This window comes from Grammomys surdaster, unplaced genomic scaffold (genome assembly GCF_004785775.1).
Source record: "Grammomys surdaster isolate TR1022 unplaced genomic scaffold, NIH_TR_1.0 252, whole genome shotgun sequence".
Taxonomy (NCBI): domain Eukaryota; kingdom Metazoa; phylum Chordata; class Mammalia; order Rodentia; family Muridae; genus Grammomys; species Grammomys surdaster.
This window is the reverse complement of record NW_021604693.1, coordinates 1,842,778-1,855,868: the sequence shown is the minus strand read 5'-3', so window position 1 is coordinate 1,855,868 and position 13,091 is coordinate 1,842,778. Positions and strand designations below refer to the sequence as shown.

The following is a 13,091-nucleotide window of genomic DNA, read 5'->3' as shown; positions in this document are numbered from 1 at the left end:
AGGGAAGGGAAGGGAAGGGAAGGGAAGGGAAGGGAAGGGAAGGGACACCCATGGGGTCCTTGAAGCATCTAGTTTACGCAGTTAAGGTAATTCAACCCTGGGAGTATGTTCCTGGAGAGTCTGGGAGCTTGAGGCTGTTGGCTGTTGGTCATTCTTCTCTTCCAAGCTGTGCTGGATCCCATATCCAAAGTAGATAGCAAATCCTGAAAAGGAATAGAGACAGTGAGTTACCCATTGGGGAATTCTCCATATGGCCTCAGAACCTTTCAAAGACAGGCAATTAGAAGACTGTTGGACTTGATTGCCAAAGGATCTCTTCCCCAGTAAGCTACTCACCAATCACCATCCAGATTCCAAAGCGAATCCAGGTCCCAGAAGTCATTTGCATCATCAGGTAGATATTCACAAAGATACTCAGTGCAGGAAGCACGGGCAGGGCTGGAACCTGTGGGCATAGCCTGTAAATCCTTGTGTACACCAGACACCCTGAGCTCTTTCCCAAGAGTGAAAGACACAGTCCCTCCCTGGGCTCTGCACTCAATTCCTGCTCATACTGGAGACCCCCTGGGATGTGGCAGAACGGACATATACTGAGTGCCGAAACACTGAGATGGGGCTTGTAACCGAGTGCCTTTTTTTGGGGTGGGGGGGGATTTGAAACAAGGTTTTTCTGTATAACAGTCCTAGCTAACAGTCCTGTATAACAGTCCTGAAACTCTCTTTGTAAAGCAGGCTGCCCTTGAACTCAGAGATCTGCCTGTCTCTGCCTCCTGAGTGCTGGGATTAAAGGCACATTGAAGGCATACCCAGCAGCAGATGTCTTTTTTTTCCATTTTTAAAATATCTTTATTAAGATTTATTTATTTATTTATTTTATGTATATTAGTGTTCTACCTACACGTACACCTGCATGCTAGAAAAGGGCATCAGATCCCATTACAGATGGTTGTGAGCCACCATGTGGTTGCTGGGAATTGAACTCAGGACCTCTGGAACAGCAGCCAGTGTTCTTAACCACTGAGTCATCTCTCCAGCCCCCAGATGTCTTTTGTTAATTTGACTGATTTTGCTTATTTGAGACAGGGTTTCTCTGAGTAGTCCTGGCTGTCTTGCAACCCATTCTATTAGACCAGGCTGGCCTCAAACTCAGAGATCTGCTTGCCTCTGCCTCTTGAATGCTGGGGTTAAAGGCACACACCACCACATCCAGCAGCAGATGTCTTATTTTTTGGACATAGTCTCAAAGAGGTCCTTGAATTTCTGGTTCTCCAACCCCTACACTTCCCCTGTACTGGGATTATAAACATACACCACTATTCTTGGTTCATGTGGTGTTAGTATCAAACCCAAGACTTCATGCATTCTGAACTATCACTCCACCATCTGACTACACTCCCACCTCCCTCTGGCTTCTTTTCAGTATTGGGGATTGCACCCAGTGTTTCATGCATATTAAGCAAGCATTGTACCACTAAGTTACATCTCCCAGACTTGGGGGAGAGGGCACTTTGGGATTTTTGTTTGCTCAAACTGAGCATGGCCTTGAATTTCTGAGTTCCCTCTACCTCCCTAGTATTAAAAATATAGGTATGAGCCAGGCAGTGGTGGCGCACACCTTTAATCCCAGCACTTGGGAGGCAGAGACAGGTGAATTTCTGAGTTCGAGGCCAGCCTGGTCTACAGAGTGAGTTCCAGGACAGCCAGGGCTACACAGAGAAACCCTGCCTCGAAAAGCCAAAAAAAAAAAAAAGAATGAAAAAAGAAAAAAAAGAAAAACCAAAAAAAAAAAAATAGGTATGTAGCAACAACATACCTGTATTATTTTTATTTTGAGACAGAATTTCACTAAACTACTAGTCTAGAAGTAGCTGCAGCTCATGCTGGCCTTTAATATGTGATCCTCCTGCCCCAGCCTCTGGAGTATCTGGGAGCTCTGCCCACTGGTGTATTGGAAGGGGGTTGTGAAACAGACACTCACTATGTAGCCTTTGCTGGCCTGAAATATTCTGTGTAGACCAAGCTAGCCTCGAACTGGGAGATTACCTATCCCTGCTTCTGTCTCCTGAGTTCTGAGACTAAAGACAAGGACCACCATGCTCAGAATGTCCAGTGGTTTTATCAGTCCCCACCCCTTCCTTCCGTGGTAAAGTAAAACACACTTAGACCTTAAATCAGGTGTGACCACCTGCCTAGGGTGGATTGCCTTAGAGGAGTCAGTCACCTACCTTGAAGTGGAGAGGAGTGGTGCTCTGAGGCTGTCTCCAGATGATAATGACTACCCCAACAGTAAGAAGCAACAGTAAAGCAGCCACAGCTATCAAAACTGGGTGTCCAGAGAATAGCTGTGTGGACCACTGGGCCAGGATCAGGCACAGGAGCATCAGAAAGAGGACTGCAAGTCAAGTTGGGGAGAAGTCTGTCAGAACACCGGGCTACATCCCACCAAACCTGTATGTACTGGGCCTCCTGCTCTGCTGATGACATCCATCCCATGCTATCAGCTTCCAAATGCCCAAGGAGTAAAGTCTCAGCAGTCACCAAGTAGGGAAGCACATCCATAGACAATCTGGCCAGATCTCAGAGTTGGGGTGGTGTTCGTGCGGATACAGAGTCTCCTTGCAATCCCTGGAGTCCCTTCTGGAGAAATAGGCTCCATGCATGAAGAAAGTTCAAGTCCAGGCTCCAGCTCAACAGCTACACTCTCCGATTTCTCCTTCTTACAAGAGCTTAAGTTCTGGTCTGGCTGGTACCTGAATGAGTGAGATAGCATAGGAACATTACCAGCTGCCCCCCACCATGCATACAAGTGACAGCCAGGATAAGCATCTGACTGTCTTCATGGCCCCATAACACTCAGCCAAGGTGTGATGGAGTCTCACCTGAGGACCAGAACAGAGAAGGCCACCAAGGAGTAGGCGAGCAGGGTCCCTATGGATGAGAGGTCCACCAGATCACTGAGCTCAACGAGGAAAGCCATAAATGCTAAAATGATGAGAACAAAAGGTTGGTGTAAAACGTGTGAGGCATAAGCTAGTGAACATAGCCAAGCTGGTGAAATTGGTAAGGCCAGTTGTCTTACCTGCAATGATTCCACAAAGGACCGTGGCTAGGACAGGGGTGTGTGTTCGAGGATGAACACGGGCAAGTTTCCGGAACAGGAGTCCATCCTCTGCCATGGAATACACCACCCGAGGCACGGGGAAAATGGAACCGATGAGGCTATTAGAGAAGAGAAACACAAGTAAGAGACTCCAGAGAGTGTCGATGAGCAGGCCCTGCCCCTTCAGCCGTGTATGACATTTCCCCTCCCTCTCTTCTCTATTTCAAAGGCCGGGACAGCTGAGAATCTAGCAGCAAATGAGAAAAACCTTTGATACCCACCTGGATGAAAGGGCACATAAGGTTCCCACAGCTACTGCGTATCGAGCAGGATCCCATCCAACGTGGATAAATGCCTGGGGCAAGGGGCTGTTGATGTTAATCTGGTAGTAGGGCATCATGAGGGTGAGTGCCGCCGAAACACCAAAATACATCAGAAAGCAAATGAAGAGTGAGGTCACGATGCCCAGTGGGATGGAACGCTGGGGACAACGGGCCTCTTCCCCTGCAGGGATGGAACAGACCTTGATTCAGAAGCACTCACAGGCCGCCACACACATCCACTCCTCTCCTATGCTCCCAAAAACAGGCTAACCCTCCACCAGCCCTACACGTATATGCTTTTGATAGGACAGAGGGACTACCACTCACCTGTACTCGCAATACAGTCAAATCCAATAAAGGCGAAGAAACATGTTGCTGTACCACGGAGAATCCCGGTCAAGCCAAAAGGCATGAACCCTCCAGAGCCCAGGGGTCCCAAGCTGTGGCAAGAGAAAGGAGGAGGAAATCACGGCAGGGACACAGGGCATAATGAGGTGTGCCTATAATCCCAGCACTCAGGACCTCAAGGCTGAAGGTTCACAGCTAACTCTAACTATATACTTCAGAGCCAGCCTGGACTACACACCAAGACCTTGTCTCAAAACATAAAAACAGTGAAGATGCAGGACAAGAGATGCTAGGCCATAGCTCAGTTGACAGAGTGCTTGCTTAGCATACATATTATGGATTTTATCCCAACATGTATAATCCTGGCACTTGGGAAATAGAAGAAAGAGAATCAGAAGTCTGTGGTCATCCTTCACTACATAGTAAATTAGATGCTGGGCTGAGATCCATGATTCCCTGCCTCAAAAACCACCATAAAGGAGACTAGACAGATGACTCAGCAGTTGAGCACTGGCTGCTCTTCCAGAGGTCCTGAGTTCAATCCCAGCTCACGACCATCTGTAACACAATCCAATGCCCACTGCTGGTGTCTGAAGACAGATACATTGTACTCACATATATAAAATAAGTAAATCTTTAGAGCAAACAAACCTGCCAGGGATACTGGTGCACACCTTTACTCCCAGTAATTGGGAGGCAGAGGCTGATGGATCTCTGAGATCAAGGCCAGCCTGCTCTACACAGAGAGATGCAGGACATTTAGAGTTATATAGTGAGACCTTGTCTTGACAGAAGCAAAAATGCTGATGGGGTTGGGGCAGGACACAACCCTTTAATGCCAGCACTCAGGAGACTGAGGCAGGCAAATCTCAGCCTGGTCTACAGAGTGAATTTCAGGACAGCCAAGGCTACACAAAGAAACCCTGTCTCAAAAAAAAAAAAAAAAGAAAAAGGAAAGAAACAAACAAAGAATAAAAGGATAGAAAAGAAAAAAAGAAGAGAAACAAGAAGCCTCAAAATAATTTTTAAAAGAAAAGCATGAAAGGTTATACACAACTTCCACAGTATCTCTCTGTTGTCACACAGTTTGGGGCTGCTACATACCTCACTTGGGCCCACTAGCCAGACCCCTACTCTCCGTGCCCCTTCCTGCCCTGAGCTACCTGTGCCCTTTGAGGCACCTGACCTGTCAGTGCTGTTAGATCCTGACAGAGCCAGTTTGTAGTCATCCTCTGTGAGCTGCCAGTTGTGTAGCTTGCCATTAATGAGGCCAGAGAGGGAGACGAAACACAGCACCAAAAGATTCACTCCTGTGAAAACCCTGGTGAGCAGGGCTGACTCTCGTGCTCCCAGGGCCAGGATTCCTGCAAGAAAGGGAACAAAAAGAAAAGCAGTAAGAACCCTAACATGGCTGTGGTCACACACACCTGCAATACCAGGACACAAGTAGTGGAATTAAAAGAGTTTAACCAACCCAGATACACAAGAAGAGAGACTGTGGGTCAATGTCAAAATCTTAGGCTGGAGAGATGGTCGATTAAGAGCACTGGCTGCTCTTCCAGAGGACCAGGGTTCAGTTCCTAGAACCCATATGGTGGCTTTGCTACTTCCTTCACAGGCACTATGGCACCAGGCAGATACTTGGTATACATACATACATACATACATACATACATACATACATACACACAGGCAAAATATATACACATAAAGTAAGATCTAATTTTTTTTATTTGGTCTTCATACGGAAGAAAGGCTTGCAAGATGACTTAACAGGTAAAAAGGCTTACCAAAATGCCTGGCAATCTGAGTTCTGTCTCTAGGCCCTTACATGGTAGAGAGGACCAACTTCCACAATTTGTCCTGTGACCTCCATAGGCATGTAACCCACACATATACAATCAATCAATCAATCAATGTAATTGCAGAAGTAGAAACTAATTCTACATCAGTGGATCTCAGCAGAAGGTTAGAGGGGGGTGGAGTACCACAGACACCTGGATTGTAACAGTGGGGAAGACGGTACAAAAGCTAGGCATTTGTTACTCAGTCTTCTTCTTCTTCTTTTTTTAATGCATACAATAATCATCTTTATTGAGAAAAAAAATTACATGAAATTAAAATCAGGATCTTCGAGGAAAATGTAGGCCATAATGCCATCAGAGTCAAACAGCTGCAAAATGTCTGGAATGAAAACCACGTGGGGCCCCAGGGAGAAACTGTTTTATTAGCTTTGAATAATGCCTTATGTTTTGAGTTAGGCCTTTCTCCTCTTCAAGTCAAAGGTAAGCACCACCTGGGGCTGGATTGATAAATAACGTAATTAGCTGATTCCTCAGTATTCTACTAGACTCAGCCCCCAGTATGGGAAAACCCCTGACTCACACTCTGCCCTCCCGTGCCTTGGATGTCACATCTTCCACCAGCTCCATTCCTCCCACACACTCACCACCCCTCTCCAGCATGGCTCACCAGTGAGGACTATCACCAGACCAAGCGCAAAAAAGTCTGGATACTTGGCCAGAAAGCTGGGCACTTGGATCGGGAAGGTCGTCTGCATGGTTTGGGAGATATGGTTCCCTATGAGGCCATCAAAAGCTGCACTCCAGGCCCGAGCCACACTGGCTGCACCTGCAAGAAGAAAGAGAACCTTCATTTACAAGCAGAAAGTGAACCCTTAGATACAGATAGGAAGAAAAGAGAAACATATCTAATCTCAAGCTCTGCTCTGAGGAGCAGGGGTGAAAACCACACACAAAATATATAATCTCTCTGTTCCAGGCCATCCAGAGACCACCCCACCTAGGGATCCATCCCATCTGCAGACACCAAACCCTGATACTATTGCTGATGCCAAGAATTGCTTGCTGACAGGAGCCTGGTATGGCTGTTCCCTGAGAGATTCTACCAGCACCTGACCAATACAGATGCAGATACTCACAGCCAACCATCAGACTGAGCCTGTAAACCTTAATGGAAGAGCTAGGGGAGGGACTGAAGGAGCTGAAGGGGATTGCAACCTTATAGGAAGAACAATATCAACTAACTGGACCACCCAGAGCTCCCAGGGACTAAACCACCAACCAAAGAGTAATCGTGGAAGGATTCATGGCTCCAGATACATATGTAGCCGAGGATGGCCTTATCTGGTATCAATGGAAGGGGAAGCCCTTGGTCCTGTGGAAGCTTGATGCCCCAGCATAGGGAGAAGCTAGAACAGTGAAGCAGGAGTGGGTGGGTGGGTGGAGAGGCCCCCTCATGGGGGAAGTGTATGGGGTTAGTTTGGAGGGGGTTGGGGGGGTTTGTGGAGGGGTAACGGGGAAGGGGGATGTCATTTGAAATGTAAACAAATAAAAATAAAATTAAGGGGCTGGAGAGATGGCTCAGTGGTTAAGAGCACTGCTTCCAGAGGTTGTGAGTTCAATTTCCAGCAACTACATGGTGGCTCACAACCATCTGTAATGGGGTCCGATGCCTTCTTCTAGTGTGTCTGAAGACAGCTACAGTGTACTCATATTAATTAATTAATTAATTAAATCTCTTTTAAAAATCAATCAAATAAATAAATAAAAGATATATATAATGTCACAAGAGTTTCTTGAGATAGGCTCTGTGGTAGAGTACTTGCCTCACAAACACAAGGCCCTGGGTTTGAGCCCAGACACTGCAAGAACAAACAAAATGGTGGTCTAGGAATTTTTCAAAAATGTAGCACGTAAACAAACACTCCAAATGACACACAGTCTATAAAGCTAATCTCCTTGAAATGTACAAGGCATCCCTAGACAGCCCACAGGCCTTTTAATCCCAGCACTCGGAAGGAACAAACAAGGAAGTCTATACCATGAGTTCTGGAACAGCTAGGGCTATACAGAGAAACCCTTGTCTTCGACACTCAAAAAAAAAAAAAAAAAAAAAAATTCCTGACAGGCTGAGTGTGGCGAAGCAGAAGCGTGTGTATAGGGGATGTGAGGCCTTCTTATACATAGCAAGGTCAAGGACTGCCTGAGCTTCATGAAACCCTGTATTCATAAAAATGAAACAAGGAGTCTTGTGATCCCATTTTTAAGAGGTAGAGGCAGGAGAATTAGGAGTTCAAGTCATCCTCAGCTAACATAGAGAGTTCAAGACCAACCTGGCCTACTTATATAAAACCCTGACCCCCCCCCCAAGAAAAAAAAAGAAAAGCCAGGCATGGAGGCACACACCATTGATCCCAGCATTCCAGAAGCAGAGACAGGGGAACTCTGTGAGCTCAAGATCAACTTGATCTACATAGTGAGTTCCAGGTCAACCATGGGCTATATGGTGAGACTCTGTGACTCTGTTTCAAAGCAGAAGCCAGGGGGTGGGGGGTTGTCTGGAGAGATGTCTGAGAGGTTACAAGAGCACACTGCTCTTTCATGAGACCTGAGATTAGTTTCCAGTGCACATGTCAAGTGGTTTGTGACTCCTGCTTCAGGTGGCCCAATGCCTCTGGCCTTTGCAGACACCTGCTCTTGCATGTACAAACTTACACACATACACATATAATTAAAAATAAAATAAACTTTAACAACTGGAATGGAAAAAAGGGATGGGGGACCAGGCCAGACCAGATGACACATGCCTTGTAATCCCAGCACTTGAGAAGTAGAAGCATGTATATCAGAGATTTGAGGCTGTTTTCTGCTATATAGCAAGTTCAAGGACAGCCTGGGCTACATAAGACCCTGTATTCATAAAAAAATGAAACAAGAGGCCTTGTAAAGCATGGTGGGTCACACCTATAATCCTAGTGTTAGGGAGGCAAAGCTGGGAGTATCTCCACAAAGTTGAAACCAGCCGGACCTCCATAGTGAGACTGTCTCAAACAAAAAGAAACAGATGCCCATTCACTACAAATGTCACTTCTTCCAGGTTTAACTTCTAGGTTTAATCCTTTAAGGAAGCAGCAAAAAGGGAGAATGGAATCTGGGGTCCCCACTACCCAAGCTCCCTGCCCCAAGTGACTGCTTACGAATGGAGTAAAACCCGCCTTGCCTACTCCACCCCACCTCATACCCATGCCCATTCTAAGTCCCCATCTCCTCACCAATGACATAGTTGAGTATGAGGTTCCAGCCAGTGATAAAGGCCAACAGCTGGCCCACTGTGACATAGCTGTAGAGATATGCGGAACCCGAACATGGTACCCTGGCTCCAAACTCCGCATAACAGAGTCCAGACATCACTGAAGACAGAGCAGCAATTAAAAAGCAGATGATGATGGACGGTCCAGCTTTCTCTCTGGCCACCTCCCCAGCCAGGACGTACACGCCTGCACCCAGGGTACTGCCCACACCCAAGGACACCAGGTCCAAAGTGGTCAGACATCGAGACAAGGAAGACTCAGACTGTTCGTTTGCTGCCAGGGGCCGCCGGCGAACCAACTTCTGGCCAAACTGACGGAGATTCTGCCATAACATTTTTAGTGCCTGGTAGAGGGATCTCTGCTGGAAAACAAGATGAGAAATCATGAATGATCAACTGACAGCATGTGGTGGTTTATGCCTTTAATTCAAGCACTTGTTGTTTTTAACAAAATCTCGACCATTGCATTTTACCAATGAAGACTCTGGACCAGATGCTGGGGTGAAAGCCTGCTAGCTCAGAGAGGCAGGGAAAGCACCCAGCTGAACTTCCTTCTCAGACTATGTCCCAGAAAAAATCCCCTCCCTCAAGCCCATATCCAGAACACCTCCTTCAAGCCCAGGGTCTCTCCCTTCTACTTCTGGTGTGTCACTCTATACGTCTTTCTGACTCCCTCTTACGCTCTGTGTTTTTGTTTTTGTTTTTCTTAAAAGTCCTATGTTCACTTCCTGTCAACCGGTTGCTTGCTCTGCTTCTTGGCCTATGGTTGACTCTAATCCAGTTTAAAATGTTCAAGCAGAAAACTCTTGGATTAAAGGTGTGTGCTAAGACTGAGCCACACCACAACTAAAAACATGTTTTTCCAGTAAATAACATAATCTCGGGGTTCACGGTCCTCCAACACGCCAACCCCTCCACAATTATGGTTCCACTTGGGTAGTCATCCGTGCAGAATGTTCAGTTTGAAGATGCAGTTTCTTTCCTGAAACTTCCATCCCCAACACAGAAAGCCAGGAAAGGAGCCTCACAGCTCCCAGCACATCCAGGCCCCACCTCTGTCCGTGTCAAGTGGATACTCAAGATCTTGGGGTTTTTTTTCCTGCTGTACTCACAGCACAGATCACTTACTTCCCTGACCCCCAGAATGTGTTAAGTAACCCTATGTCCTAGTTAGGGTTAGTATTGCTCTGATGAAACACCAAGGGTTTATTTGGCTTTCACAGCACTGTTCATATCTTTAATTGAAATCAGGAAAGAAATTCAAATAGAGAAGGAAGCTAGAGGCAGGGGCTGATGCAGAAGCCATGGAAGGGTGCTGTTTACGGGCTGGCTCCTCATGCTTTCTTATAGGCCTCTGGATAACCAGTCCACAGTGGCACTGGGCCCTCCCCTGACATCCCAGGTCATCTTCTCTCTCTCAGGTGCATTGCACATGGGGCCGGACTGGAGGGAAGGAAGCTAAAGCAGGGCATGGGTGGATACAGGCAGGATCTTGGTCTATCTGAGAACAGCATTGTGTGTTTATTGGGAGGAAAAGGAGGTACTTATGCTCCTAGGGAGCTGGCCAGGGTCTCCAGGGCAAGGTTTGTGTTGTCATGTACCATTAGTCCAGGGCAGGAGTGTTGGGTGATACTTCATTTGCAGGAGGAGAAATTCCAGGTGCTGCCGGACATGACCTTATAAGGGCAAAGGAAATGAAACCTGGCTACAGGCTATGTGACCTCCTCTGGTGAGAGGCAAAGGTTAGGAGCTCAGGGCTACGTGTGCAGGGACCTACAGGCCCCCGGGGTAGCAATCCTACTCTTGCTGACCTCAAGACAGAAACTTTCCAGTTTTGGACATCTCTACCTGACTCGTTCGCCGGGCCGCTCCTCCTGGTCCCATGGCTCCCTACCCCTACACTCCCCCATCAATCACTAATTAAGAAAATGCTCTACAGGTCTGCCTACAGCCTGATCTTACGGAGACATTTTCTTATCTGAGGTTCCCTCCTCTCAGATGACTTGTATAAAGTTGACATGAACCTGTTCAGCACGTCCCACCACCCCAGAATGGCAGACTGCTAGAGGACCATGAATCAAATCCAGTTCTGACACGGTCTACCGGGAGTTAGCACTGAATCTATAAATTGAGGGCTCCAACCCCAAAACTGGCCCAGTTTTCACTTACCTTCAACCTGAATTCTTAGGAATTTCTAGCCTATCAGCTACAAATTGGGATCCCCAGAGCCCACTCCCCAAATTTTATTAATAAGCTAAAATGTCCTATAGACATCAAAGAAACATTGTTCTTACATTAATGATTTCAGAGTTTGTTTTGGGTTTTTTTTTGGGGGGGGATGGATTTTGGGTTTTAGGGAGTTTTTTTGTTTTATTTTTTGTTTTTTGTTTTGTTTTGTTTTGTTTTTGAGACACAATCTCACTTTGTAGCTCTGGCTTTCCAGGAACTCACTATATAGATCAGGCTGGCCTCCAGCTGAGATCCTCCTGCCTCTGCCTCCCAAGTGCTGGGATTAAAGACGTGCACCACTACACCCAGCTTGATTATTTCATTTTATTTTACTTATGAGACAGAATCTCAAGTTGCTCAGACTGGGTTCAAACCCACTAGGTTAAAATGACTGTGATCCTCTGAGGGATGCTTCCACCTCCCAAATGTTGGGAATATGTATAAGTATACACAGCCTCAGTGGGTTTAAGTAGTGCTAGAGATCAAATCCAGGGCTTCCATAGTAACCAAGCATTCTGTCAACTGAACTAAATCTCCATAATCTGGACTGGTTTGTTATAAAGGACATTTTTAGTCTGGCATTGTGGCTCAGGGCTGAAATCTCAGAACTCAGGAGATTTGCATAAATGATTGCCAGGAGTCTGAGGTCACCCTGGGATGCAGACTGAGACCCTGTCTTGAGAAAAGTAAATAAGTTAAAATGAGTAAAAGGCATTTAGATAAATTTGTTTCCAGCCTATAATCCCTCTTGAAGGCTGAAGCAGAAAAAGCAAAAACAAATGATCTCAAGCTGAGCTAGGAAATGAGTTTCCCACCCTCCTGGTGTGTATACACTTAGTAAAAACCAAAAGAAATCAAAATAAGTAAGTGAATGGACTTGATTTTTTAAAGGATACCAAAAAAGCAAATAAAGAACAGAATCAAGTCTGGGAGGGTCCCTGAGCTCAGGGCCCAATTTGGGGCTGCCATTCTCCCAGACACCTGAATTTGTCTGTTTACCTTCCTTCCTGGCTCCAAAACTCTGCTTCCAAAAGCTCTTTTAACAGGCCTTAGGGGAGTAACGCTAACAGCTTGTGAGAGTAACCAGAAAGGCTTGACTGTTTAGATTCCTAGGCCTCTCACTCTCAGTGCAACATTCCTTCCTTCCAAATTTGGAGTGGGACTTCCGTGACTCACCTTGGGAAAGAGAATTTCTTAATATCTCTATACATGGCCCCAGGGGATAGAGTAGAGCCAGAAACTGACAGTAAAAGCCAAAAAAAACAAAAAAACAAAAAAACAAAAAAAAAAAACCAAAACCATAGGGAATAGGAATAGTGGTACACACATCCCAACAGAAAGATTGCTACAAGTTGTTAGGCGAGGCTGAACTACACAGTGAGTTCTAAGACAGCTAGGCAGCCTGGTCTACATGGAGAGTTCCAGGGCAGCCAGAGCTACACAGTGAGACCGTGTTTTAAAAATAATAATAATAATAATAACAAAAATACACCATCTTGGGCCAGTAGAATGGATCAGTAGCAAAGGCAGTTGCCATCAAAACAGACAGCATGAGTTTGAAACTCAGCCCTGCAGGTTGTACACTATAGGATTCATCACCCAGTGTATATACAAATTTATACACAGTAAAAGGTTTTTTTTTTCTTTATCATACAATCCTTAAACTCCTTGTCATACACATTTCTAAAAACCTTCCACCCACAACAAAGCAGCATGAAACACTCTTCCAAGAAAGTCTTCACAGGCTTACCAGAGACACTGGATGAAACCCTGGAGTGCTGGATGTGTTCCCGAGGCTGAGCTCCGAATCTGTGCTAGACAGAAGCTGAAAATTCTTTAAGGCGGTAGGTAGGACCCACAGCACTCAAGTAGCTACTGGAAAAGTGCCTGGAAGGTAGGGTGGGGACAATAGGAAGGGACAGCTCACCTGTCCTAAAGACCTTTCCCCTAGTTCTGGAAATTCTCTCTCTCTCTCTCTC

At 46.1% G+C, this 13,091-nt stretch overlaps 1 protein-coding gene across 1 annotated transcript; it reads right to left on the bottom strand.

Moving 5' to 3' along the window:
- Positions 1-81: 81 nt before the first annotated feature.
- LOC114627347 (cationic amino acid transporter 3-like) lies at positions 82-9,233 on the bottom strand. The gene is made up of 11 exons (XM_028775099.1): positions 8,846-9,233; positions 6,244-6,402; positions 4,958-5,135; positions 3,751-3,863; positions 3,382-3,604; positions 3,080-3,219; positions 2,880-2,982; positions 2,539-2,750; positions 2,226-2,392; positions 337-445; positions 82-203 (listed from the first exon to the last, which is right to left on the bottom strand). The coding sequence occupies exons 1-11, from the start codon at positions 9,216-9,218 to the stop codon at positions 82-84; spliced, it is 1,899 nt and encodes a 632-aa protein (XP_028630932.1). The 5' UTR covers positions 9,219-9,233.
- Positions 9,234-13,091: the final 3,858 nt, after the last annotated feature.

Excerpts from the sequence above, each read along its gene's own strand:
- LOC114627347 (XM_028775099.1), bottom strand. The coding sequence starts at position 9,218 with ATGTTATGGCAGAATCTCCGTCAGTTTGGCCAGAAGTTGGTTCGCCGG. Across the intron at positions 5,136-6,243 it reads TCTGGTGATAGTCCTCACTG|GAATCCTGGCCCTGGGAGCA; the intron begins GTGAGCCATGCT and ends CCTTTCTTGCAG. Across the intron at positions 3,605-3,750 it reads TGACTGTATTGCGAGTACAG|GGGAAGAGGCCCGTTGTCCC; the intron begins GTGAGTGGTAGT and ends CCATCCCTGCAG.